The sequence below is a fragment of the Phyllobates terribilis genome, unplaced genomic scaffold (assembly GCF_046119375.1).
Source record: "Phyllobates terribilis strain yellow unplaced genomic scaffold, ASM4611937v1 Scaffold_1__5_contigs__length_1240528914, whole genome shotgun sequence".
NCBI lineage: Eukaryota > Metazoa > Chordata > Amphibia > Anura > Dendrobatidae > Phyllobates > Phyllobates terribilis.
This window is the reverse complement of record NW_027362761.1, coordinates 1,018,554,233-1,018,579,769: the sequence shown is the minus strand read 5'-3', so window position 1 is coordinate 1,018,579,769 and position 25,537 is coordinate 1,018,554,233. Positions and strand designations below refer to the sequence as shown.

The following is a 25,537-nucleotide window of genomic DNA, read 5'->3' as shown; positions in this document are numbered from 1 at the left end:
ACAAGCCATAACCCTAACAGGCTAATTTAGGTGTGAAACCTTGGTCAAAGTTATCTGAGCACAGAAATCTCCCAAGGGTCCCCAAACTTTTGCATCGGCCCATTTTCCTTTTTGTAATTATTAAAATGTAAAAAATTACGATATATATATTTTTTGCCTAAAATACAAGGGAAATGTGTCATCTTTAACTTTTAGAGATCATGGCATCTTCAACTTGATTAACTGTTCACAATGCCAGTAATTTTGACCAGGGGTTCCCAAACTTTTACATGCCACTGTATATCCACCATACCGGTATTACTGTCTTCCTCACACATAGCATTACTTTATACCCTTGGAGTCTGTTCATATTTTCTCAGCATAGATATTTTCTGCTATTAGACAATTCTCATAGGATTTGAACACATTATTCCGTGTTAGTGTTTGCACAAACTTCCCGTTATGGGAGAAATCTTGAAGCTGAAGATTGTTGCCATAGAGAAGTTTACCCTGAGGAGATTTGGACCTTGATGAAAAGAAATGGTATCTTTTGAAGATTGTATCACAGTATAGGAAATGTTCACATTGTATGGTTTACAAGCAGGAAATTATGCGGTCCATCAGAACATATTGCTGACATCAATATGTGTTCTGCTAGCGTACCAAAGGCCACTGTAGATCAACATTGATGTCAGACTGTGCTCACTGTACAGTGGGGAAAATAAGTATTTGATACACTGCTGATTTTCCAAGTTTTTCCACCTACAGAGAATGGAGAGGTCTGTAATGTTTATCGTAGGTACACTTCACCTGTGAGAAACAGAATCTTAAAAAAAATCCAACAAATCACATTATATGATATTTAAATAATTAATTAGCATTTTATTGCGTGAAATAAGTATTTGATACAATAGAAAAACAGAACTTAATATTTGGTACAGAAACCTTTTGTTTGCAATTACAGAGGTCATCCATCCTCCTTTCAATAAGGTGCAGTTGTCTTGTCCCTTTTGCAGAAAAGCAACTTCAAACTATGAGGTTTCCCCATTATGCGTCACGGTTGGGGCCGTGTTCTTCATCCTTCTTCTTCCTCCAAACACGGCGAGTGGAGTTGATACCAAAAAGTTCTATTTTGGTCTCATCTGACCACATGACCTTCTCCCATGTCTCATCCAGATGGTCATTGGTGAACTTCAAACTGGCCTGGACATGTGTGAGCGTGAGCAGGGGGACCTTTCGTGCCCTGCAGGATTTTAATCAATGACTGCATAATGTGTTACTAACGGTAATGTTTGAGACTGTGGTCCCAGCTTTCTCCAGGTCATTGACCAGGTCCTCCTATGTAGTTTCGGGCTGATTCCTGACCTTTCTCAGGATCATCCTTACTCCACGAAGCGAGATCTTGCATGGAGCCAAAGACCAAGGAAGATTGACAGTCATCTTCCATTTTCTAATAATTGTGCCAACAGTTGTTGCCTTCTCACCAAGCTGCTTGCCTATTGTCCTGTAGCCCATCCCAGCCTTTTACAGGTCTACAATTTTGTCTCTGGTGTCCTTAGATAGCTCTTTGGTCTTGGCCATGGTGGAGACGTTGAAGTGTGATTGATTGTGTTGACCGGTGTCTTTTATACAGCTAACGAGCTCAAAAGGGTACAATTAATACAGGTGGAGAATAGGAGGGCTTCTTAAAGAAAAACAGGTCTGTGAGAGCCAGAATTCTTGCTGGTTGGTAGGTGATCAAATACTTATTTTATGCAAAAAAATGAAATTTAATTATTTCAAAATCATACAATGTGATTTTCTGGCTTTTATTTTTAGATTCTGTCTCTTCTGTTGAAGTGTACTTACGATAAAAATTACAGACCTCTCCATTCTTTGTAGGTGGGAACACTTGGAAAATCGTTAGTGTATCAAATACTTATTTTCCCCACTGTATACATTCAGACTGTGTTGGTACGTATACACTAATATGCCACTCGAAAGACATAACAGGGACATATGTCAGCCGTTAGCCCCAATGTTAAGGAAATGTCAAGGTCATAGTGCATGTTACTTTGTAGTGGCCAAACTACAATATAGACTGGTCCTTAGGTGGATAAATATAGTCCTCAAAAATTAATTTACGTGCAAGGAGACTTAAGCTGTGTGCTCACTATGCGTTTTTTGAATGTTTTGCGCAGCGTAATTTCCGTCGCGGAAATGCTTAGAAAACGCTGGGTAATAGGTGCTCAATGGTCCCCATTATTATCATTGTGGAAAAATCCGCAGCACGTCCATTAATTTTGTGGAATCGCTGTGTTTTAGCCACCATTGACTTGCATTGGACCACATAACATCCGCATGACTATACGTACACATGCGGATATTATGTGATTCAATGCGCGGTTGGTACCCGGGTCTGGAGAAGAGACTCTCCTCCAGACCCGGGTACCATAGTACCTGTAGTTAAAAAAGAATTAAAATAAAAAATAAACATATACTTACCTTCACATGACTAAATGACGTCATGGAAGGTCCTTTTACACCACCGCGAGCCGCCGGGGAGCCAGGACGCACCAGAGATGGAGACCGGGGGCTATCGGAAGGTCAGTATAATGTTTTTTTTTTATTTTTCACCATTTTTATTCTTTTTTTTTACTATTGATGCTGCATTTGCAGCATCGTAACTTGGTCACACTATATAAATCCATGCCGGTTGCATGTTCAAAACGCTTCACAAACGCTTCTACCTGGCGGAAAAAACGCATGTAAAAACCGCATGCGTTTTTTCTGCCAGGAAGATGCAGAAACGCTCAGGAAAAATCTGCAGCATTTCGGCATTGTGGGCACATAGCCTTAGTGTATTTACTTACAGTATGTGTGCAGCTACTTTATATGAATGAGATGCATACATTGCAGAGTACATAAGGATTTATTTAAACCTAAAATGAAGATACTGGGACGATTTCACTTTAACAGATGTAAAATAATATACATTACTACTTCAGACATTGCTTATCAGTTAAATAGAAATATTGGGGGATTTTCCTAATTATGTTTTCCACTGACAACACGGAAAACTGCTGTAATTTTCATTTATCATGCGTCACGGCCCTGAACCTAAGTACATCTTCCTGCATTAATAGGCCAGCTGTTGTCTTTTGTATGCCCCATTAAGAGGACATGAGGCACCTTTGTTTGCCAGAGCCTGTTCCTATTATCCACCTACACACATCAATGGGATGCGTCATCAGCAGTGTCTCCTGCGTAGTCCTGTCTCCATCAGTCACGCTGCCGTTATGGGCCTGGAAACCACTGAGGCTGCACTTACCGCAGTTGTTGAGATGTCATTTAGATACTTTATGCTGAGAATAAAACTTCTCATTATGATAATTTGTTTATCTCTTACATTATTTCATATATATGGACAGATTTATTATTGTGCACCTTGACCTTGGCGGAAATTGTGTTTAATTTTGACTCCAGTTACCAGATCTAGTTTTATTCTGTATATAATACTCTGCGGCTCACTTGTAAAGATGGGGTGGCTTCATGTTACTGTGAATGTTCTGGCCAGAGATGGGCACGGCCTAAAATCCACTCTGCAATAGAAATTGCTTAAAAAATAAGCTAATCAAGAGGTAATTTAAATTCAGACTAAAGTGTCTAAAGATGCACCAGATTGCTGCTGTTTAAAAAATAAGCTTAGTATATCAATCCCTTAGTGGTTTTACTAGGCTTTTTTAAAGTGAACCCTTCACCAAGTTTGGCTGATATCAGGTAAGGCCACCACCTTTCAGGCATGATATACAGCATTCTATGATGCTGTATACAGTACCGACCAAAAGTTTGGACACACCTTCTCATTTAAAGATTTTTCTGTATTTTCATGACTATGAAAATTGTACATTCACACTGAAGGCATCAAAACTATGAATTAACACATGTGGAATTATATACTTAACAAAAAAGTGTGAAACAACTGAAAATATGTCTTATATTCTAGGTTCTTCAAAGTAGCCACCTTTTGCTTTGATGACTATTTTGCACACTCTTGGCATTCTCTTGATGAGCTTCAAGAGGTAGTCACCGGAAATGGTCTTCCAACAATCTTGAAGGAGTTCCCAGAGATGCTTAGCACTTGTTGGCCCTTTTGCCTTCACTCTGCGGTCCAGCTCACCCCAAACCATCTCGATTGGGTTCAGGTCTGGTGACTGTGGAGGCCAGGTCATCTGGCGTAGCACCCCATCACTCTCACTCTTGGTCAAATAGCCCTTACACAGCCTGGAGGTGTGTTCGGAGTCAATGTCCTGTTGAAAAATAAATGATGGTCCATCTAAACTCAAACCGGATGGAATAGCATGCCACTGCAAGATGCTGTGGTAGCCATGCTGGTTCAGTATGCCTTCAATTTTGAATAAATCCCCAACAGTGTCACCAGCAAAGCACCCCCACACCATCACAGATCCTCCTCCATGCTTCACGGTGGGAACCGGGCATGTAGAGTCCATCCGTTCACCTTTTCTGCGTCGCACAAAGACAAAGTGGTTGGAACCAAAGATCTCAAATTTGGACTCATCAGACCAAAGCACAGATTTCCACTGGTCTAATGTCCATTCCTTGTGTTCCTTAGCCCAAACAAGTCTCTTATGCTTGTTGCCTGTCCTTAGCAGTGGTTTCCTAGCAGCTATTTTACCATGAAGGCCTGCTGCACAAAGTCTCCTCTTAACAGTTGTTGAAGAGATGTGTCTGCTGCTTGAACTCTGTTTGGCATTGACCTAGTCTCTAATCTGAGCTGCTGTTAGCCTGCGATTTCTGAGGCTGGTGACTCGGATAAACTTATCCTCAGAAGCAGAGGTGACTCTTGGTCTTCCTTTCCTGGGGCGGTCCTCATGTGAGCCAGTTTCTTTGTAGCGCTTGATGGTTTTTGCAACTGCACTTGGGGACACTTTCAAAGTTTGCCCAATTTTTCAGACTGACTGACCTTCATTTCTTAAAGTAATGATGCCACTTGTTTTTCTTTACTTAGCTGCCTTTTTCTTGCCATAATACAAATTCTAACTGTCTATTCAGTAGGACTATCAGCTGTGTATCCACCTGACTTCTGCACAACACAACTGATGGTCCCAACCCCATTTATAAGGCAATAAATCCCACTTATTAAACCTGACAGGGCACACCTGTGAAGTGAAAACCATTTCCGGTGACTACCTCTTGAAGCTCATCAAGAGAATGCCAAGAGTGTGCAAAGCAGTCATCAAAGCAAAAGGTGGCTACTTTGAAGAACCTAGAATATAAGACATATTTTGAGTTGTTTCACACTTTTTTGTTAAGTATATAATTCCACATGTGTTAATTCATAGTTTTGATGCCTTCAGTGTGAATGTACAATTTTCAAAGTCATGAAAATACAGAAAAATCTTTAAATGAGAAGGTGTGTCCAAACTTTTGGTCTGTACTGTATATGTCCCCGACCTGAAGGAGAAGAAAAAGAGCTTTTATTATACTCACCTGGGGGGCGATCTGGTCCAATGGGTGTTGCTCGTCTTGTTTCGGCACCTCCCATCTTCTTACGAATGCCGTCCTCCTTGCTTCGTGTGGATGACACGTCCCCACATCATCTACACAGGCAATCCACAAAGAATAAGTTACATCTGAACATTTCCTAATAACGATTTACTAAGATTTACAGAAAAGTTACATGCTATTATAGTGTACCAGGCAGGTCTGTAGAAAATTTAAAAAAGCATTAAAAGATGAAATGCAATGAAATTAATGTTCAGGTTAGGTTACTTACACAAATATGCATGTACGGTATATGTTTCTGCAGAGTCCCATTGGGGACATTTGAGATACAGTAGATTAGTGATCATGGTGGCAGAGATTATTTTTGCTTTCAAAACACTACAGATTGCCTCTTTTGAGCCCTAAAGGGATTCTCTTGTGCTTTGTACATAGGGAGGTGAGTAGTACCTTTTTCGTTGAATCAACAGGTGCCTGCCAGGCTGTGCAATATTTCTAGCAGGCACACATCCACACATCTTTAGCGTTGTTGACCTACCTATGTAGAAGTGATGGGTGCCATAGAACCCCTTTAAAGAGGACCTCCTTTCTTGCTCTTTGAGTGTCGGAGCACTGCTGCACTTCGGTGCTCCGACACTCCAATAGTGTACATGCTGAGCAAGGCTGCAGCGGTGACCATTTCTATGGTTTTTTGCTTTTCCCCTCTATGTTGTTGTTTGATTGGCCGGCGTCATAGAGGAGAAAAGGAAATGCCCACAGAGAGGTTCTGTGGTTTTCGTTCTGTTGGTTTAAGGGAAAATTTGCTTCTTTATTACCTGAGGCATAACTTTGGTACAGAGGGGAACAGAAAAAAATGTTCCAGAATCAGTGGAACAGCAGCAGTTGGAGGAGTTATTCAGTTTAAATTAAAAAGTCCAGTGTAATGTCCTCCTTAACGGGAAAGTGCAGCCTGAATGATTAACTATCTACTTTAGATAACATGACCAATATTCTGGCTTTGTTATACATTTCTGGGTGCAGTAATCCTTTCAATGACTGGGAACAATAGGTTGTATACAACCTTACAGCAATTGGAGAACTGATCATTGTTTGATTAGTTCACATCTGCCTCTTTCACAGATTTTGTTGCTTTAGACAGTAAGAATAATGCTGATTTTACAGTCAAAATCGCATATTGTTAATAGGGTCTTCCACTGTTGTCAACAGTCTTCGGTCTCATTTACTCTGGGCGATTATCAGGCTGTCTAAACATGCTGCCAATCACAAATAATGATTGTTCATCAGGTGAAATGATTTTTAAGCTGACTAAAAATCATTGTTCTCGGCAGCACATGTCCTTTTCACACAGGATGATGTGCTGCTGAGAACAATGATATTCTGTTAATCATTCTGTGTACATGAGGAGTGCACTTGGCCTGTCCAAACAGTTTATTAAAAGGCTGCTGATCGGCTTATGCGTAGCTGATCATCAGTCATCTAACGACCGCAGTCGGCTGTGTAAAAGTCCCACCCATGGCACAGGAACAAATATAACATCCAGACCTGAATTTTCAGTGTTTTATTGCATTGCAAAAGATGAAATCTCTGCATTATGACTTTTCTGTGTACGTTTCCTACATTGTGATTATCTTGTCTTTTTCAAGCCAAAGTAGACAATGCTTTTAATCCCTTCTAAACACAAGTATTGTGTTATCCACCTTAATCACTGATAGTATCGGGATCAAGTGTCTGTTTATAAAGTTTCCTATTCTCTGTGTAAACGAAAGCATTATTGGAAAGTTCCTGCCCATCAAGAGGAAATAATGTTATTGTGTAAGGGTGATTACTTTATCCGGATGACATACAATATAATGTCCCTGTGTTCCAGTTTCCCGTTGTTTATGTTACATAATACACCGCGTGCAGAATTATTAGGCAAATGAGTATTTTGATCACATGATATTTTTTATACATGTTGTCCTACTCCAAGCTGCATAGGCTTGAGAGCCAACTACCAATTAAGTAAATCTGGTGATGTGCATCTCTGTAATGAGGAGGGGTGCTGACTAATGACATCAATACTCTATATAAGGTGTGCTTAATTATTAGGCAACTATTAGGCTACTTCCTTTCCTTTGACAAAATGGGTCAGAAGAGAGATCTGACGGGCTCTGAAAAGTCCAAAATTGTGAGATATCTTGCAGAAGGATGCAGCAGTCTTGAAATTTCCAAACTTTTGAAGCGTGATCACCAAACAATCAAGTGTTTCATGGCAAATAGCCAACAGGGTCGCAAGAAGCGTGTTGGCCAAAAAAGGCGCAAAATAACTGCGCATGAATTGAGGAAAATCAAGCGTGAAGCTGCCTAGATGCCATTCGCCACCAGTTTTGCCATATTTCAGAGCTGCAACGTTACAGGAGTATCAAAAAGCACAAGGTGTGCGATACTCAGGGACATGGCCAAGGTAAGGAAGGCTGAAAAACGACCACCTTTGAACAAGAAACATAAGATAAAACGTCAAGAAAGGGCCAAGAAATATCTTAAGACTGATTTTTCAAAGGTTTTATGGACTGATGAAATGAGCATGACTCTTGATGGGCCAGATGGATGGGCTAGAGGCTGGATCAGTAAAGGGCAGAGAGCTCCACTCCGACTCAGACGCCAGTAAGGTGGAGGTGGGGTACTGGTATGGGCTGGTATCATCAAAGATGAACTTGTGGGACCTTTTCGGGTTGAGGATGGAGTGAAGCTCAACTCCCAGACCTACTGCCAGTTTCTGGAAGACAACTTCTTCAAGCAGTGGTATAGGAAGAAGTCGGTATCGTTCAAGAAAAACATGATTTTCATGCAGGACAATGGTCCATCACATGCATCCAACTACTCCACAGTGTGGCTGGCCAGTAAAGGTCTAAAAGAAGAAAAAATAATGACATGGCCACCTTGTTCACCTGATCTGAACCCCATAGAGAACCTGTGGTCCATCATAAAATGTGAGATCTACAGGGAGGGAAAACAGTACACCTCTTGGAACAGGGTCTGGGAGGCTGTGGTGGCTGCTGCACACAATGTTGATCGAAAACAGATCAAGCAACTGACAGAATCTATGGATGGAAGGCTGTTCAGTGTCATCATAAAGAAAGGTGGCTATATTGATCACTAATTTTGTTTTTGTTTTTGCATGTCAGAAATGTTTATTTCTACATTTTGTGCACTGATATTGGTTTACCTGGTGAAAATAAACAAGTGAGATGGGGTTATATTTGGTTTTTATTAAGTTGCCTAATAATTCTGCACAGTAATAATTACCTGCACAAACAGATATCCTCCTAAGATAGCCAAATCTAAAAAAAAAACACTCCAACTTCCAAAAATATTAAGCTTGGATATTTATTAGTCTTTTGGGTTGATTGAGAACATAGTTGTTGATCAATAATAAAAATAATCCTCTAAAATACAACTTGCCTAACAATTCTGCACACAGTGTACAGCTTGATAGTGGTAAAATAAAAAATCATTTGCATTTCTTGACTTATGGATTTACAATATAGAGGGTAGTAGAATAACAATAATTCATTCACATCTGCATTAGTGCAACAATCATGGCACTAACCCAGAAGAAGAGCCTCTGACTAGTGAAGTATAGGTACAGGGACCACAAGTGAGTCAAGATTCAAATTCAATTGCAAAGTTAAAAGGGTTAACCAGGACTATATAATTTTTTTGCTACATGCCTAAGAACTAACAGGCAGGTAGTTGTTAACTATCTGCCTGGCACTGGTGTCTGCCGGCACAGAGTGGTCACAGACCGCTCCTGTCTGCAATTTGGCGCGTTCCACTGACGTCACGTCCTCAGAGCAGCAGCTTCTCATCTGCACTACTCTGTTGATGGGGCATGACGGCCGATGTCATGCTGCCTAACTGCTGGGATCCGGCTGTCAATCAGCATGACGTCAGCGGTCACGCCTTGTCGACAGCTGCCCAGAAGAAGAAGAGCTGCTCTGTTAGCATGTAGCAGCTGAATTGTCAGCAGGAGCAGTCGGTAACCATTCTGAGCCGGTGCTGGGTAGAGCAGGCAGGTAGTTGCCACTTTTAGCAACCACCTTCCTGTTAGTTTTTTGACCCATATTAAAAAAATAAAATAGTCCTGGACTTCTTATCGTTCATGATATAGAGAGAGAGAGAGAAAGATCCATCCTAATTGTCAGTGCACTGTGCAACTGTGTACTGGAGTAAGATGAGCCTCTTAAAGAGGTTGTCCACTACTTTTACATTGATGACTTATCCTTAAGATAGGCCATCAATGTCTGATTGGCTGGGGTCCGACACCCGACACCCCCGCCGCGCCGTTTTCTGGTAGTGGTTGCTGCGGGATACTGCACATCCGCCTCTGATCGATTTGAGTAGGAGGCGGATGTGCAGTACCTGGCCATGGACACTACCAGAAGACGGAGCAGCTGGGCAAGTGAGTACTTCCGGCCGGCAGCCGCCACCGATAACAGCTGATCGGCGGGGGTGCCATGTGGTGGACCCTGGCCAATCAAGCATTGATGACCTATCCTAAGGATAGGGCATCAATGTAAAAATAGTGGACAACCTCTTTAAATCTACTCCAATAAAGCACTCCACATTTGTGACATAAATTTTGATGAATTTATTAGGCTCACTTGGCCCCGTCTGTCCACTTTTCAAAAATGAAGGGCTTGTCGGGACTGGGTGTAAAATCATTAAAAGTTTAACAATTTTTACACAACGTTGAGCTATGCAAACATTTTGCCTCTTGGTATTTCGTATTTGCGACATTCATTGTATGATGGTATATTATCCTAGGTTATGTGTTTATTATCCTAGGTTTTGTCTGTTAATTGCTACAGTGTGAATGTGCACCTACATGTTGCACCTAAAGCAACAGGTCTGCAGGCCCATTGTTTCATTTTTAATATTATAGGAAGTACTTCTCTGCAGGGCACTCCACCATAGGCAGGTTTCCCCATGAAGCTTATGTGGCTAGTAGGCATTTGTTTTTTGCAGCTAACTTTCTGAGTAACACAGTCATGGACCAGTGGTTGGCAAACTTGGGGCTACACTTACTGCAATTTCATCTGTACAGACCACAAAATACTGTCTAACGTATTTACAGAGAAAAGAGGTGTGAACATAAAGGGACATATCGAGTTACAAATGAGTAAAATGAGATGACTAAATGAAATGTATATGTAGCACCCCGAGGACTCGGCTGCTACAGGGGTATTGCACCTCGATCCAGAGGTGTGGTATTCCACTCCCGGGTAAGGATGGAGTGTGGACCGGGGCTCAGTAGGCTGCATGCACTACACTCACCCCATTTCCGGGGGACAGACCAACGGTACTCCCACCAGATAGATGTGCAGGTACGACAGCTTCTGTCCCTGGCTGGAGTGGGGAGGGGGGAGGAACATCCCAGTGGTGTAGGAGCAGACAGGGGAGGGACTCTGGGCATAGGTAGGAGCCCATTGGGTGCTGGTCACCTGGGCTCGGGTGTCAGAAGGAGGTATATAAGGTGGGCACCATCTTAGGACAGGGTCTGTCGGTGCAGAGAGGAGCTCAGCCAGAGAGGGCTGACAGGGAGCTGTGGCTCAGTCTGGGCCCAGCTCCAGAGCCAGGCCTGGAGTGGAGGCCTGAAGCAGAGAGAGGGAGAGAGAAGTAAGAGGAAGAAGGAACAGAAACACCAGGAAAGGCCCAGAGACGCAGGAGAAGAGGGAACCCTGAGATCCCACAAGATACCGGGTGAAGGGTTGGCAGAACAGGGTACCGGATCCCAAACTGGTGGAGGCCAATTATCCTCAGCCAGGAACCGGAGGTCGTGGTCAAGTTTTGGCGCGACCCCTCGCCACATCCACCAGGAAGGCATACCATATAGGGTCAGGGAAACCGGGAAAAGGTTTCACCACCAGAAGGCCCGAGGGAGCTGGACAAAGGTGGGTCCCTGGTGGGGACGGCCAGTAGGAAGGAAGAGAGGGGAGCTCAGGACCACGCTCTGGAACTGCCTGGGAGTTGACCGAGTCCCGCACCTGGTGGACGCAGCACGGCTCGGGTGGTCCTAACTGTGCACAAGGGACCTGATAAAGAACTGTGAGTAAAGCTGTGAAAACTGCAATTGCACGTCTCAGTGATTCCTCGTCGGATCAGCACCATCAGTGCTGGGACATACACACCATCTCTCCCAACATCATTCACATCCTCTGCCCTGAGGCCATACCCCTCCCGTTGGGGGTTATACCATCCACGCTGCACATCCGTACCACCGGCCTCAGCGGACTGCCCTGCAGCGGCGGCTTCATAGCCGCATTCAACGGGTGGCGTAGTCGGACACTAATACCATCATACCAATAACGCCACTTAGTTTGACACCCTGGGCACGGACCGGGTGGACTACTACCCCTATCGGATCCGGCTCCGGGTATCCCCCGCGTGCGCAATGCTACACAACATGGCCCAGGGGGCGCGCGTCATATACACACGTGGTCAATACTGTTGGTACCCTTCTTTTAATGAAAGAAAACCCCACAATGGTCACAGAAATAACTTGAATCTGACAAAAGTAATAATAAATTAAAAATCGTTGAAAATGAACAAATGAAAGTCAGACATTGCTTTTCAGCCCTGCTTCCACAGAAATTAAAACAAAAATTAAACTGATGAAATAGGCCTGGACAGAAATGATGGTAATCTTCTTAACTTCATATTTTGTTGAACAACCTTTTGAGGCAATCACTGCAATCAAACGATTCCTGTAACTGTCAATGAGACTTCTGCACCTCTCGACAGGTATTTTGGCCCACTCCTCATGAGCAAACTGCTCCAGTTGTCTCATGTTTGAAGGTTGCCTTTTCAGACGGCATGTTTCAGCTCTTTCCAAAGATGCTCAATAGGATTTAGGCCAAGGCTCATAGAAGGCCACTTCAGAATAGTCCAATATTTTCCTCTTAGCCATTCTTGGGTGTTTTTAGCTGTGTGTTTCGTGTCATTATCCTGTTGCAAGACCCATGACCTGCGACTCAGACCAAGCTTTCTGACACTGGACAGCACATTTCTCTCTAGAATCCCTTGATAGTCTTGAGAATTAATTGTACCCTGCACAGATTCAAGACACCATGTGCCAGGTGCAGAAAAGCAGCCCCAGAACATAACAGAGCCTCCTCCATGTTTCACAGTAGGGACAGTGTTCTTTTCTTGATATGCTTCATTTTTCTGCCTGTGAACATAGATCTGATGTGCCTTGCCAAAAACTTCCATTTTTGTCTCATCTGTCCATAGGACATTCTCCCAGAAGCTTTGTGGCTTGTCAACATGTAGTTTGGCAAATTCCAGTCTGGCTTTTTTATGATTTTTTTTCAACAATGGTGTTCTTCTTGGTCGTCTCCCATGAAGTCCACTTTGGATCAAAGAACGACGGATGGTGCAATCTGACACTGATGTTCCTTGAGCTTGAAGTTCATCTTTAATCTCTTTAGAAGTTATCCTGGGCTCTTTTGTTACCATTCGTATTATCCGTCTCTTTGATTTGTCATCAATTTTCCTCCTGCGGCCACGTCCAGGGAGGTTGGCTACAGTCCCATGGATCTTAAATTTCTGAATAATATGGGCAACTGTAGTCACAGGAACATTAAGCTGCTTGGAGATGGTCTTATAACCTTTACCTTTAACATGCTTGTCTATAATTTTCTTTCTAATCTCCTGAGACAACTCTTTCCTTTGCTTCCTCTGGTCCATGTTGAGTGTGGTACACACCATGTCACCAAACGGCACAGCGAGTATCTGTAGCCCTATATACAGGCCCACTGACTGATTACAAGATTGTAGACACCTGTAATGCTAATTAGTGGACACAACTTGATTTAACATGTCCCTTTTGTCGCATTATTTTCAGGGGCACCATCATTTCTGTCCAGGCCTATTTCATGAGTTTAATTTTTTTTTAAATTCTGTGGAAGCAGAAAAGGAATGTCTGACTTTCATTTATTCATTTTCATAGATTTTTCATTTATTACTACTTTTGTCAGATTCAAGTTATTTCTGTGACCATTGTGGGTTTTTCTTTCATTAACCCCTTAACAACATCTGACGTACTAATACGCGTCTGTGCCCTGGGACTTAAGAGCCAGACCCGTATTAGTACGTCATGGGAATCGCGCGCGCACACAGGCTGTGCGGGCGCGATCGCCGCCGGGTGTCAGCTGATTGTCACAGCTGACACCCGATACTATGTGCAGGGAGCGGTCCTGCACCGCTCCCAGCACATTAACCCCCGCGATGCTGTGATCGTAGTCGATCGAAGTCGATCGCAGCATTGCGGGGGCAAGGGGAGGTGATCGCAGATACTCACCTCCTCTTCCGGCTTCCAGCGCTGTCTGCAAAGGCTTCCCGGGTGTTGCCATGACGACCTGATGTCGTCATGACAACATCCGGGTCACCAGACAGCAGGACGATTGTTTGGACATGCGCAGCGCATCTCCAAACAATCTTCTCCCTGTCCGGAGCTGACAGCCTGCATGGCACAGGGATGGTGCTGCATTCCTGTGCCATGCAGGCGATCAGAGAAAAAAAAGTGAAAGTCCCAGAGTGGGACAAAGTAAGAAACTATATAAGCTTCCAGAAAGTGAAAAAAAAAATTAAAAAAAATGCAAAAATATAAAAAAAAAAATAAAAAAAATAATCCACCAAAAATAAAAATATAATGTACCCATCAATAAATATTATTATAAAAAAAAAAACAATAAAAGTACACATATTTGGTATCGCCACGTCTGGAACAACCTGACCTATAAAACTGTCCCACTAGTTAACCCCTTCAGTGAACACGGTAAAAAAAAAAAAAAAAATGGTACCGCTGAAAACGTCATCTCGTCCCGCAAAAAACAAGCCGCCATACAGCTCCATCATCCGAAAAATAAAAAAGTTATAGCTCTCAGAATAAAGCGATGCTAAAAAATATTTTTTTCTATAAAATTGCTTTTATTATGTAAAAGTGCAAAACATAGAAAAACTATATAAATGTGGTACCGCTGTAAACGTACTGACCTGAAGAATAAAGCTACCTTATCAATTTTACCACACGCGGAACAGAATAAAAAAAAACAAAAAAAACAATTCCTGAATTGTTGGTTTTTGTTTATTCTGCCTCCCAAAAATCGGAATAGAAAGCGATCAAAAAATGTCACGTGCCTGAAAATGGCACCAATAACAACGTCAAGTCATCCCGCAAAAAACGAGCCGTCACATGACTGCCAAATTCTGGAAAAATAATAGCTCTCAAAATATGGCGATGCAAAAACTAGATTTTACAAAAAATGCGTCTTTTAGTGTGTGACAGCTGTCAGTCATAAAAACCCCATATGATTCTGGTATTGCTGTAATCGCACCGACCTGAAGAATAAAGTCGTCTAATCACTTATACCGCACAAGGAACGGCATCAAAAATAAACTCTTGGGTTAGGATTGGGCTAGGGTTAGGGCTGGGTTTGGGGCTAGGGTTGTGCTAGGGTTAGGGTTGTGCTAGGGCTAGGGTTGTGCTAGGGTTAGGGTTGTGCTACGGTTAGGGTTGTGCTAGGGTTAGGGCTGGGGTTGGGGTTAGGGTTGGGGTTAGGGTTGTGATGGGGTTGGGATTTTTTTCAAAAGTAAGAAAAAAGGATGACGATATGGCGACTAGTGTTGAGCGCAAGTGCTCGCTACTTGAGTTTGCATCGGGTGCTCTGGTATGCATTGAGTATCGTGGGTATTTGAGTGACATGTTCGAGTCTCTGCCCCATATGCTTCGCGGTCAAAAAAACTTTACGGGGATTGCCTGCCAAGCACTAGCGATCCCGGCATGTTTTTTTTTGGGTGTCTAATAACCGTGAAACATGCAGGGACTCGAGCATGTCACTCGAGCACACGCTGTACATGGTGCATACCTGAGTACCCGATGCAAACTCAAGTAGCGAGCACTTGCGCTCAAGACTAATGACAACTTATTCAATATGATGACCTAATGTAAACAAATTCTGTGTTGTACCCTCTGGGTTCAAAATGTTCACTATACACCTTAATAAAATCCTTGGGGGGTAGAGTTTCCAAAATGGGGTCACTTGTGGGGGAGCTCCACTGTTTAGGCACATCACGGGCTCTCCAAACGCGACATGGTGTCCGCTAACAAATTGAATGGAAAATCTTCTCAAATTGTTAGCGGACGCCATGTTGCGTTTGGAGAGCCCCTGCGTGCCCAAACATTGGAGCTCCCCCACAAGTGACCCCATTTTGGAAACTAGACCCCCCAAGGCACCTATCTAGATGCATAGTGAGCACTTGGAACCCCCAGGTGCTTCACAAATTGATTCATAAAAATGAAAAAGTGTTTTTTTTTTCACTTGTGGGGGAGCTCCAATGTTTGGGCACACAGGGGCTCTCCAAACGCAACATGGTGTCCGCTAACAATTTGAGCCGACAATTTGTTAGCGGACACTATGTTGCATTTGAAGAGTCCCTGTGTGCCCAAACATTGGAGCTCCCCCACAAGTGACCCCATTTTGGAAACTAGACCCCCCAAGGCACCTATCTAGATGCATAGTGAGCACTTGGAACCCCAGGTGCTTCACAAATTGATTCGTAAAAATGAAAAAGTGAAAAAAAAAACACTTTTTCATTTTTACGAATCAATTTGTGAAGCACCTGGGGGTTCCAAGTGCTAATTATGCATCTAGATAGGTGCCTTGGGGGGTCTAGTTTCCAAAATGAGGTCACTTGTGGGGGAGCTCCAATTTTGAGCACCTTGAGGGGTGCAGTTTTTAGAATGGTGTCACTTTGGGGTATTTTCTGTCATAAAGACCTCTCAAAGTGACTTCAAATGTGATGTGGTCCCTAAAAAAATGGTCTTGTAAATTTTGTTGGAAAAATGAGAAATCGCTTGTCAACTTTTAACCCTTATAGCTCCCTAACAAAAACAAATTTTGGTTCCAAAATTGTGCTGATGTAAAGTAGACATGTGGGAAATGTTATTTATTAACTCTTTTGTGTGACATATCTCTCTGATTTAAGGGCATAAAAATTCAAATTTTGAAAATTGCAAAATTTTCAAAATTTTCGCTAAATTTCCGTTTTTTTCACAAATAAACGCAAGTGATATCGAAGAAATTTTACCACAATCATGAAGTACAATATGTCACGAAAAAACAATCTCAGAATCGGGGATCCGTTGAAGCTTTCCAGAGTAATTACCTCATAAAGTGACAGTGGTCAGAATTGTAAAAATTGGCCTGGTCATTAACGTGCAAACCACCTTCGGGGCTTAAGGGGTTAAACAAGGGGTACCAACAATTTTGACCACGTGTGTAGGTATAAAGGTACAGAGGCTAAGTGGCTGATTCATGGATTCTACAGTATAAAAGTGTCAGATTTTAAAGGGTTTGTCCGGGATTTTAAGAAAGTTATAGGAAATATTCTCAAATAAATACATTTCTCTGACTTGATAAATCAAGTGGCATTGCTGCTGGCTGCAGCGATGGAGTCATGTACATCATTGACCACAGTGGTGATGTGCTGTATATGTACGAGTGATGAGGCGAGCGATTGGTTGCAGTCATCACATGAATGATGAATGTCATCACTACAGGATCGTTTTGCATTTAATTAGTAAGTAATGGGTATTTTATATATTATACCAAAGGCAAATTTCTGTATATTTATTGTTATTGTCTGGGAATTTAAAGGGAATCTGTCACTAGGTTTTTCCACCTAATCTGAGAGCAGCATGATGTAGAGTCAGAGACCCTGATTCCAGCTATGTGTTATTTACTTTGCTGTAGATTTGATAATATCACTGATTTATCAGCAGGAGATTTTCACTAGAGGACTAGTAACCCTGCTGCCATGTAGTCCTCCATATTCATGAGCTCTGTATAACCCCGACTGCACAACTGATTGGCAGCTTTCTGCCTATTCACAGTGTACACAGAAAGATGCCTATCAGTGGTGGGGGCAGGGTTATACAGAGCTCACCATTGAGAGAAGTGAAAGATCTGCAGCAGATAAAACTGATTTTATCAAAACTGTAGCAAGCAGCCCAGTAAGCGATACGTTTCTGGAATCAGGGTCTCTGCCCCTACAGCAGGCTGCTCTCAGATTACATAGCAGAAACTGAGTAACGTATTCCCTTTAACAATGTAAAGAAGATGTGAACCCAAATGGAGACCGTGATGATAATATCTTTAAAGTGCTTCAGAATATGATGGTGCTATAAGTAAGTAAAATTAATTAATACAATTTAGCTCATTTGTAAAAATCCATCGTTATCCTGTTTTTAAACAAAGTTTTTTTTGCAAATATACATTATTCCTACATAAACTTTTAATGAAGTTACTTTACCACTGGATAGCACATATTACTATAAAACAAAGCCATTGGGAAGATGTTCTAATTCTGGCTAATTAAATGTCCCATTATAACAATAAAAGCACCATGAGCTATATCCCGCAGCTGGGAACGTGTACCCGAAGTTTCAACAAGCTTTATTTTACCACATCTGTAATACAGCTGTCTTCCATTACTTTCTTACTTCTCAAGCAATGTTACACTCTGATCTTTAAGAAGTAGTACAATTCCTATATTGGCTGCAGATGGGCCAATAATCCCACATAAGCACAGAACAGACCAAACCTGAGGCCACCCACCGAAATGAGTCTCACAGTAAATATTTCAACAGGGGGAGGACGAGTTCTGTTGAGGCCCAAAGAGGAGGTTTCAGAAATAACTTCACTCCCTGTCAGCAAATTATTATTTTTTATATTTACTAATTGTGCCCCTCTCCCCCACAATAATACTGTAGATGAACATCTACTTCGTCTACCATTTGTCCTACCTCTGCAATTTTAATCCGATCATCACAGTGTCAAAGTTTTTAGGCTGAACGAAGACACAAGTCCATCAAGTTCTTCCCATTATTTTATGTGTTAATCCAGAAGAAGGCGGAAACCTCACTAGGCAAAAGTTATTTGCCCGATATTAGGGGAAGAATTCTCCTCAACTCCATACACAGCAATCAAACAGGTTCCCTGGATCAAAGTCCCAACATCTACTACCCATAACCTGTAATATTATATTTATTAATAAAGACATCCAGGCCCTCCATGAACTTGTTTGGTGAATTTTCCATCACAATTCGGTTTGGAAATCTGACAATCTGGACTGCTCATTTTACTCTTCCATGACAGCGTCGCGAATGGGAGATAAGTGAAAGTACATGTTGACCTAACAAACTGTAACTTTATTTGGGCGCGGGACTCTCTTCTTACATGTTATAACCGTTATGAGTTTTTGGTGGAAAGAAATGAAGAAATGTGAAACAATCACTTTAATTCCCATCCAAACTATTTGATTGGAATTGTCAACAATTTAACAATGGTCATATGTCAAAGAAAAAATGTTTATTTCTCTAACATTTGCAGGATGCCATTTCAAAATGTAGTTGTTAGCTGACAATACATATCAGATTTCAGTCAGCCAAATCCGATTTATTCAACTATATTGCAAAAAAGGAATATGTCTGGTCTCCGCACTCTCAACTATTTCTTTCTGTAGCAGATAACCTGCTAATAGAGGTGTCTAGATCTGGCCGTACACAATAGATAGCTCGTCAGGCCAACCGCTATTCCTCTCTGCCCTCATACACGTGTATGCTCAGCTGAGTCAAGGGTGCATGTGTTCTAGATGGGGTTGTAACCTACTGTTGGGTGGTTATATTACCTAAGAAGGTTGAAATTCACCAGCCCCAATCCTTTCTTTCCCTGATATTTGACCCTTGGATGAAAGTTGAGACCCCTATACACACTAGATGGTAGTCTCACTGAAGTTGTAAGGTTCAGCGACATTCAGTCTAATATATATGGCCACCTTTATTCTCTGCTTCCTATTGAAGTAAATGCATACTCGCCTGCATTGTGCATGCATGTACAGTTTTGCTCAAAAGTTTACATACCCCTGCAGAATTTTTCCTTTCTTGGCCTTGTTTCAGAGAGTATGAATGATAACAAAAAACTTTTTCTTCACTCATGGTTATTGGTTGGGTGAAGCCATTTATTGTCAAACTATTGTGTTTTCTCTTTCTAAATCTTAGTGACAACCAAAAACATCCAAATGACCCTGATCAAAAGTTCACATACCGCAGTTCTTAATACCGTGTATTGTCCTCTCTAACTAACATCAATGACAGCTTGAAGTCTTTTGTGGTAGTTGTGGATGAGGTTCTTTAATTTCTCAGATGGTAAAGATGCCCATTCTCCAGTTTCTGCAAATTCCTGGGCTGTCTAGCATGAACTGTGCGCTTGAGATCTCCCCAGAGTGGATCAATGATATTGAGGTCAGGAGACTGAGATGGCCACTCCAGAACCTTCACTTTGTTCTGCTGTAACCAATGACAGGTCAACTTGGCCTTGTGTTTTGGATCGTTGTCATCTTGGAACATCCAAGTACGTCCCATGCGCAGCTTCCGGGCTGATAAGTGCAAATTTGCCTCCAGTATTTGCTGATAACGTGCTGCATTCATCTTTCCTTCAACTTTTCCAAGTTTCCTGTGCCTTTGTAGCTCACACATCCCCAAAACATCAGCGATCCACTTCCGTGCTTTTCTGTAGGAATGGTGTTCCTTTCATCATAGGCCTTGTTGACCTCTCTCCAAATCTAACGTTTATGGTTTGTGACCAAAAAGTTCAATTTTGGTCTCATCACTCCAAATTACCTTGTTCCAGAAGTTTTGAGGCTTGTCTCTGTGCTGTTTAACGTATTGTAATCGAGATACTTTGTGGCATTTGCGCAGTAATGGCTTTCTTCTGGCAACTTGACCATGCAGCCCATTTTTCTTCAAGTGCCTCCTTATTGTGCATCTTGAAACCGCCACATCGCTAGTTTTCAGAGATTCCTGAATTTCAGCTGATGTTGTTTGTGGGTTTTTCTTTGCATCCTGAACAATTTTCCTGGCAGTTGTGGCCGAAATTTTTGTTGGTCTACCTGACCGTGGTTTGGTTTTTACAGAGCCCCTGATTTTCACAAATCATAATCACAGTTTGAATGCTGCTGACTGGCATTATCAATTCCTTGGATATTTTTTTGTATCCCTTTCCTGTGTTATATAGTTCAACTACCTTTTCCCGTAGATCCGTTGACAATTCTTTGGCTTTCCTCATGACTCACAATCCAGAAATGTCAGTGGCTGGATGAAAGATGCAAGAGTCTATCTGGATCCCAGAAACTCACTCAGCTTTTATGCACATACACTGAATACAAGCAAACAGGTCACAGGTGAGGATGTTACCTTTAGTAGCCATTCAAACCCATTTGTGTCAAATTCTGTGCATGTTATCAGGCCAAAATTACCAGGGTATGTGAACTTTTGATCAGGGTCATTTGGATGTTTTTGGTTGTCATTAACATTTATAAAGAGAAAACACAGTAGTTTGAAAATAAATCGCTTCACCCAACCAATCAGGAAACTAGGGAAAATCCAGCTGAACGAATCTTCTAAAATCAATAACTTTATTTGGTCATAGAAAAATATTAAAACAGCCTTAGGAGGGCATTAAGCTTATGCCCTCCTAAGGCTGTTTTAATATTTTTCTATGACCAAATAAAGTTATTGATTTTAGAAGATTCGTTCAGCTGGATTTTCCCTGGTTTCCTGATTCACTTTCCCAGTCGCACTGCTGGTTCTGTGCTGCAATCTTCTAAGTGGGTGAGCTGATATCCATTTTTGTTTTCTCCTTCACCCAACCAATAACCATGAGTGGAGAAAAAGTTTTTTTGTTATCATTCATATTCTCTGAAACAAGGCCAAGAAAGGAAAAATTTTGCTGGGGTATGTAAACTTTTGAGCACAACTGTATATAGGACAGTGGACAGCTGGGAGAGATAGCAGCTAGCTGAATGAGCATTCACATGTGAATGACTCCCTGAACCACAGTTGCTTTATTTATGATATTCCAAAATCCAAAGGTACCTTTCACACCCGCATATATACCATATCCAGATAATTTCAAAATGAAATTCTAAAAATGCAATGTTTTTCTGAAGCATGCAAAGTCTATTCATGTAGGGTGTACAGGATTATAGCACAATCACGGACATTACCTTTAGGGTATGTGCACACTTTGACTTTTAGAAACCAATGTACCACATCCTTTTTGATGCAGAACACGCTTCAGGAAAACTTCGGCAATGTTTTCTCTAAAGTGACTCCTCTTTCAGGATGTCTTTTGCACGGCCTTTCGGCTGAGTTTTCTCTTTCTTTTGATTGGATTTATAACATAGTGATGGCCTCCAAGTGTGAGCCTCTTGAAGGATGGACCCTTCATTCTTTTATTTGCTCCATAGCTTTCAAAGCCTGAAGCGGTTAGAAGAAGTGACAAAAGACAGAACATAGGTAGATCAAGACATTTTTACATTGCTGTACATTATGTTCATTGTTTTTGGCATAGTTTAGCACTTTTTCAGGCAGAATGTACATATACCTTTAGAAAATATAAAACCAAATTTGTTACTATTGAAATATGACCATTCTAGTGTAAAATATTTCCAAATAGCAATCGCCAAACCAAATGTCATATATTGCTGTGTGGTCAATATGAGGTATTGCAAGATGGGATGTGCTATTAAATGACGATCATTTGTTAAAACTGGTGATTTAATGTCTTATAGGTGAACCCGAATTTAAGTATGTTGGCAACATGCATGGGAATGAAGCTGTGGGTAGAGAACTTCTCATTTATTTGGCCCAGTATCTCTGCAATGAGTACCAGAAAGGCAACGAGACCATCATCAATCTGATCCACAATACCCGTATACACATCATGCCTTCCATGAACCCCGATGGGTTTGAAAAAGCTGCTCAGCAAGTAAGTAAAAGGGTTAGAAAAAAAAATAAAAAGTTGTTAATATTGTTTCTACCAAAAGGGTTAGCCTGTAATGTACTTTTGTGGATTATACTTAGAATAGGCCATTAATTGAGATTGATGATAAACCAACCCTCGGGTCACCACTGATCATCAAAACAAGTGGGCTGGGGTGCTCTGTGGAGAGTGGTGACCCCTTTCATGTTTATCCATGGTGGTGTGTATCCATGTAGCTGTCCCTTGTACTATGGCACCACCTTTTGATGGCGGGAATCCTGGATGTCCGCAGTCACAATGATGGCCTACGATGTATGTATCACCTTTATCCCAAATCTGCATGATAACTGATAAAATGTGAACACATGATATAGTGTGCCCGCTATTAAAGACCATGAATATTCGCTACAACCCATGGAGGAAAAAGTGCGTCTTATATTCCGAAAAATACGGTAAATTGCATTTTATTGCATGAAATAAGTATTTGATTCAGTAGAAAAACTAAACTTAATATATGGTAGAGAAACTTATGTTTACAGATGTTTCCTGTAATTCTTGACCAAGTTTGCACACACTGCAGAAGAGATTTTGGCCCACTCCTCCTTACAGATCTTCTCCAGATCTTTCAGGTTCTGTGGCTATTGCTGGGCAATATTGAGTTTCAGCTCCCTCCAAAGATTTTCTGTTGGGTTCAGATCTGGAGACTGGCTAGGCCACTCCAGGACCTTGAAATGCTTCTTACGGAGCCACTCCTTAATTGCCCTGGCTGTGTGTTTCGGGTCATTGTCATGCTGGAAGACCCAGCCATGACCCATCTTCAAGGCTCTTACTGAGGGAAGGAAGTTGTTGGCCAAAATCTCTCGATACATGAACCCCATCCATCTTCCCTACAATACGGTGCAGTCGTCTTGTCCCGTTTGCAGAAAAGGACCTCCAAAGTATGATGTTTCCCCCACCATGCTTCACGGGTTGGGACTGTGTTCTTTGGGTAGTATTCATCTTTCTTCTTCCTCCAAATACGACGAGTGGAGTTGATACCAAAAAGTTCTGTTTGGGTCTCGTGACCACATAACCTCCCATGCCTCCTCTGGATCATCCAGATGGTCATTGGCGAACTTCAAATGGGCCTGGACATGTGCTGGCATGAGCAGGGGGACCTTGCGTGCCCTGCAGGATTTTAATCTATGACGGTGTAGTGTGTTACTAACTGTAAAGTTTGAGACTGTGGTCCCGGCTTTCTTTAGGTCATTGACCAGGTCCTCCCGTATAGTTCTGGGCTGATTTCTGACCTTTCTCAGAATCATCCTTACCTCACGAGGCGAGATCCTGAATGGAGCCCCAAACCGAGGAAGGTTTACAGCCGTCTTGTGTTTCTTCCATTTTCTAATAATTGTGCCAACAGTTGTTGCCTTCTCACCAAGGTGCTTGCCTATTGTCCCGTAGTCCATCCCAGCTTTGTGCAGGTCTTCAATTTTGTCTCTGGTGTCCTTAGACTGCTCACACAATCCGCTGAACTTGCCTGTTAAAGGATACCTGTCATATACACAGATGTCATATGTTGAGAGCAAACAGCCAAAAGCCCCATACGGCAAACAGAAGGATATGATCTACAATTTAGCAGCAGAATAGTTGCAGCTCTGAAGAGGCTCATGTCAACATATCAATAGCTACAATTGGAAGGGTTTGCCCCGTGTAGACCCCGCGTCCATGCACCTTATAAAGCTGTCAACTAAATACAATTAATCCCATACCCCACCATAAGCATTCACACTCGGTTCGGCTGAGCGTCCATTTACTCTGAGTGGGAGATGGGAAAAGTAAACCACTGCCAAAGACCTCTGGCTGCAGATCATTTTCCCTGGTAAAAAAAGAATTGGATTTTGAAATTTATCATGTCCGATCCTTCTATCTCCCAGTAGTATTCACTTTTCATCTGGGAGCAAGACTAGATATAGACAGTCTACTGCCTCCAAATAGAAACAAACGCAGACTGCCAACAAAAATGTTTGAGGAATTAAAGGGAACTTGACAGCTGATACATACTGCCTATGTATCTGGTACCATGTATCAGGCACTGACTGTATGAACACAGCCTGGTATGTTTGAAGATGAAATACCTGGGCTTTTCAGAGAAAAACATACATTAAAAGTCACGAGGACCGAGTTGCAGGAGAGACTAGTTGGTCTCTGGTGGTTTCTCCTCACCCACTACCAATGAATAACAGGTCTCTCCATATGCCGTGGGGGATATAAGTATTTGATACACTGCCGATTTTCCAAGTTTTCCCACCTTCAAAGAATGGAGAAGTCTGTAATTTTTATCGTAGGTACACTTCAACTGTGAGAGACAGAATCTAAAAAAAAATCCAGAAACTCACGTTATATGATTTTTACATAAGTACCGTATTTTTCAGACAATAAGAAGCACCGGACCATAAGACGCACCTACATTTTAGAGGAGGAAAATAGAAAATAAATTAAGCAAAAAATGTGGTCATGATGCTCTTTATGGGGGAGGGGGTCTGCTGCTGACACTGTTATAGGGGTAATGTCTCCCAATTCTATTAATATCCCCCATCCTGGTATATATGCCCCCCTCCTTCCTGTTATACGTGGCCCCTATCCCCATATGCATGGCACCCCTCATCCCCATCTTGGTATGCCTGGCACCCTCTGATCCCCATCCTGGTATGCATGGCACCCCCTGATCCCCATCCTGGTATGCTTGGCACCCCCTGATCCCCATCCTGGTATGCATGACACCCTTGATCCCCATCCTGGTATGCATGGCACCCCTGATCCCCATCCTGGTATGCATGGCACCCCCTGATCCCCATCCTGGTATGCTTGGCACCCCTGATCCACATCCTGGTATGCATGACACCCCTGATCCCAATCCTGGTATGCATGGCACCCTTGATCCCCATACTGGTATGCATGGCACTACCTGATCCCCATCCTGGTATGCATGGCACCCCCTGATCCCCATCCTGGTATGCATGTCACCCCTGATCCCCATCCTGGTATGCATGGCACTCCCTGATCCCCATACTGGTATGCATGGCACTCCCTGATCCCCATCCTGGTATGCATGGCACCACTTGAGCCCCATCCTGGTATGCTTGGTACCCCTGATCCCCATGCTGGTATGCATGGCACCCCTGATCCCCATCTTGGTATGCATGGCACCC

General features: G+C 42.3%; 1 protein-coding gene across 1 annotated transcript in view; it reads left to right on the top strand.

Moving 5' to 3' along the window:
• Window positions 1–25,537, top strand: part of CPE (carboxypeptidase E) — a 110,101-nt gene that overhangs the window by 45,336 nt on the left and 39,228 nt on the right. The window contains exon 2 of the mRNA XM_073644341.1: window positions 22,156–22,352. Coding sequence (XP_073500442.1) covers window positions 22,156–22,352 — 197 coding nt within the window. The remainder of the gene's footprint in view (window positions 1–22,155; window positions 22,353–25,537) is intronic.